At 42.4% G+C, this 3,695-nt stretch overlaps 1 protein-coding gene across 1 annotated transcript in view; it reads right to left on the bottom strand.

Moving 5' to 3' along the window:
* The window catches only part of LOC107123569 (coagulation factor VII-like), a 15,378-nt gene extending 12,175 nt beyond the window's left edge, over positions 1-3,203 (bottom strand). The window contains exons 1-3 of the mRNA XM_015426817.1: positions 3,048-3,203; positions 2,244-2,268; positions 1,717-1,830 (exon numbers count right to left, since the gene is read on the bottom strand). Coding sequence (XP_015282303.1) covers positions 1,717-1,830; positions 2,244-2,268; positions 3,048-3,203 — 295 coding nt within the window. The remainder of the gene's footprint in view (positions 1-1,716; positions 1,831-2,243; positions 2,269-3,047) is intronic.
* Positions 3,204-3,695: the final 492 nt, after the last annotated feature.

Below are 3,695 nucleotides of genomic sequence, written 5' to 3'. Positions count from 1 at the left end.
GGGTTGCCAGCTCCAGGTAGAGAGATTCCTGGATATTTTCTGGTAGAGTCTATGGAAGCCAAGGTTTAGGGAGGGGAGAGGCCTCAGCTGAACAGAATGCCATACAGCCCACCTTCCAAAGCAGTTATTTTATCTGGGGGGGGGAGATCTGTTGTCTGGAGTTCAGTTGTGATACCTGGTGATCTTCAGGCTCCACCTGGAGGTTGGCTGCCCTAGGCGTAGCGGTCAGTGCTTCAGAGCAGGGTCAGCTAGATCCAGGTTCTTGCTGTAGAAGCTGAGTGGGTGATTTTGGACCAGTCACACACGTTCAGCCTAACCTACCTCACAGGGTTGTTGTGCAAGGGGGAGAGGAGAATGATGTAAGCTGCTTTGGTCCCCATTGCAGAGAAAGACTACTTTTCCTCTTGGGAAACCATTGTTGCGAATCTCCAGGTGAGGGCTGAAGATCACTCAGAATTACAACTGCTCTCCAGATGGCAGGGATCAGTTCCCCTGGATAAAATGGTGGACTCTGTGGCAGTCAGGGCTTTAGAGCACAGAAAAAGATGGACTTTGTGGCAGTCAGGGCTTCAGAGCATGGAAGAGGCTGCAGGTGTGTGTGGGGGGGATGGAAAGTTGAAGAGTGAGGGGGAAATAAAGGTAGGTTGATGCTTGACTGGGAAGGAGATAGGATTGCCAACTCCAGGTGGGAAATTCCTGGAGATTTGAGGGATGGAACCTGGAGAGGGCGAGGTTTGAGGAGGGGTGGGACCTCAGACAGGTACAATGTCATAGACTCCATCCTCCCAACCAGCCATTCCCTTCTGGGGAACCACTGTTGCCAATCTCAGGAGAGGGGTGGAAATCACTCAGAATTACAACTGATCTCCAGGAGAGAGGGGGGAGGAAACGCAAAGCTGAAATCAGAGGGGCAGATAATGGCAAGTTGATGCTTGGCTGGGAAGGAAATAGGGTTGCCAACTCCAGGTTGGGAAATTCCTACAGATTTGAGGGGTGGAGCCTGGAGAGGGTGAGGTTTGAGGAGGGGTGGGACCTCAGACAGGTACAATGCCATAGACTCCACCCTCCAAACCAGCCATTTCTTCCTGGGTAACAATTGTTGCCAATCTCCAGGTGAGGGCTGGAGAGCACTGAAAATTACAACTGCTCTTCAGGTAGCAGAGATCAGCTCCTCTGGAGAAAATGGTGGACTCTGTGTCATTATACCCTGCTGAGGTTGCCACAGCACATTGACCCTGAGTGCCCAAGGTCTTGGCACTCTCCCAGAGCCTCTTTCTAGAGCTCGTTATATTTATTTCCACAATGGGCCTTATTCCTAGTTTGTAAATAAAGCACATATTGCAATGAGACCATAAAATTTCCAGTGTCATCTCATCCAAAGAAAACTATACTTGGGCATCACTGCCCCTGGAACCCCTTGCCACTTTGGGAAACAGGAAAAATGGGCTGGTGCAGTGGTTAAAGTGTCAGCCTAGGATCTGGAAAACCCAGTTTCAAGTTCTTTCTGTCCCATGAAGCCCATTGGGTGACCTTCGTTTAGACACTGTTAGCCTACCTATTTTGAGAACAAAATAAAGGAGGGGAGGAAGGGTAAAATGCAAATGTACTAGATACAAATGTAAATAAGCACAGTATTGTCATAATACTGCTGTAATAACCAAGGTACAAGAGCTCCTGAACCTACTATGTAAAAATTAATCTATTACTCCTGCTCACCTATTTCACACTCATTCCCGGCAAATCCAGGAAGACAAATGCAGGAACGTTGGTAAAACCTAACTTTGCAGACTCCACCATTCTTACAGGGATTCTCTTTGCAGGGGTTTAAATCTGTTTGGAAGAGGAGAAATGTCATGTGATAAACATCAGTGCAAGAGACAAATGACAAACTATGTGATAATCTGAACACTGACATTTGTTACAATAAAGGTGGTTATCAGAAGATAATGAAATTTGCATCACTGTGGCTGCTCTTAAAATTTGAACTATCGCTATTCATTCAGTATTAGGATAATCACGAAGCAAGCCTGTTAAGTGTGTATATTTTAATTTATGCTTTTAAAAATGTATTAATTTTTCTCATAAATTCAGGAATATTCTGTTCCTTTGTATTTTAACTTTTTATGTCTAAAAGACAATATGCTTTTCTAGAGTAAAGAAAGAAATGGAAAATTCTTTGGAAGCCTTCACATTAGCTCTCGGTTACCCATAATAGAAAAAAACAAACGAAGATAACCTCCTACCTTTGTAATCAAACCAAAATTCCATCTGCAAAATAATTACAAAAAATTGGTAAATTAGTCAAAGGACTCTATCTGGGGACCCCCTCCTTTTAATATTAAGCTATAATAGATAAGTGATTCTGTATATTAATTTAATTTAAGCCACTCAGAATCATGCCTTGAAACATCCTGCTCCTATAGACTGCTGTACACATTCTGCCTAGGCCAGTATCCTACCCAAAACATTTGCCTGAACATCTTGCTCTGTCTACATAGCACAATGGTACCATAGCAGCCTTCTAGTATGAGACCCCATAGGAATTGTGGAACTGGTGCAAAGCTGGACCAACCAGCCTGCTTTATGGTGAGGGGAGGACAGTGCCAAGTAGCTAAAAAAAAGTTTCAGATATAATTTATTTATTTATTTCATTGTATTTATACCCCGCCCTCCCCGCGAACGGGCTCAGGGTGGCTATATATAACTATATAACAGTTCAGATTTCTTACTGGCTTCTAATTCCACACGGATAGCCGTGTTAGTCAGTAGCATTGGAATATTCCAGCATAAGCTTTTGTAAGGCACTTCATCAGATGCTATCTTATATTACTGGCTTCTATATATCTAATCAGTGTTTTTAAAGAATTATTTAGTGATATCTTATACATTTTCAAATAACAACACCAATCCATATGAGTCGGGCAGTAGGCTATTGTGGTTGCTTGATCTTGTGATTCAAAACACTTTGGGATGCATAGAGAAAATGTTCTTCCCTGTATCTCACAGGTGCCAACTCTAGATTTAGGTTTCCTGAAAAATCAGCTCACTGTTTTCTCCTGTGATTTGAAAATCTCTTTTGCCTCCTCAAAAGAACACTTTTCTTCAATGCATTCTCTTTCCAGATCTCCGGAGAGAATTTCCTCCAAGAAGTGGTTGGCACGTTTATGAATCCTCAGAACCTGGTTTGCCTCTTCTGGTCTCATGAAAACTATGAAAACAGAGTGATGCCATTATGAACCCTGCTTCTTGAATCCAACCTATTCATAGACTTGAAGAAATGAAGGGAAGTAAACATGAAGTGATTGCTTATAAAAATAAAATACAAGGACGTGTTGTGGTAGCACATTTGCAAATATTTGACTGGGATTCAACCCCAGACTTAATCTCAGGACAGGAAAGACATAGGTAAGACATGGAAGCTACAAACTGATTTGAGATAGAATACCTACAATAATGGGTGCTAGCTCTTATTTAGGTATATGAACATATCAGCTGGTGTTTGAATCTACAGTCAGAACTTCATTTTGTGATTAATAAGTACCTACCTGAAAATGAAAATGCTAGACAGTTGTAGAAGGAGCATATTAGTAAAAGAAAGGTCACACTCAAGGAACTCTCAACCATTCTACAGGCCAAATGCGTAGAATCTGATAGTTTTGTAGCAGGTCACCTACACAGAGAAGAAGAGAGTGAGC

The sequence above is a fragment of the Gekko japonicus genome, unplaced genomic scaffold (assembly GCF_001447785.1).
Source record: "Gekko japonicus isolate JY-2015 unplaced genomic scaffold, Gekko_japonicus_V1.1 scaffold14, whole genome shotgun sequence".
Classification (NCBI taxonomy): Eukaryota; Metazoa; Chordata; class Lepidosauria; order Squamata; family Gekkonidae; genus Gekko; species Gekko japonicus.
The sequence above is the reverse complement of the archived record's forward strand: the minus strand, read 5'-3'. Positions and strand labels throughout refer to the sequence as shown.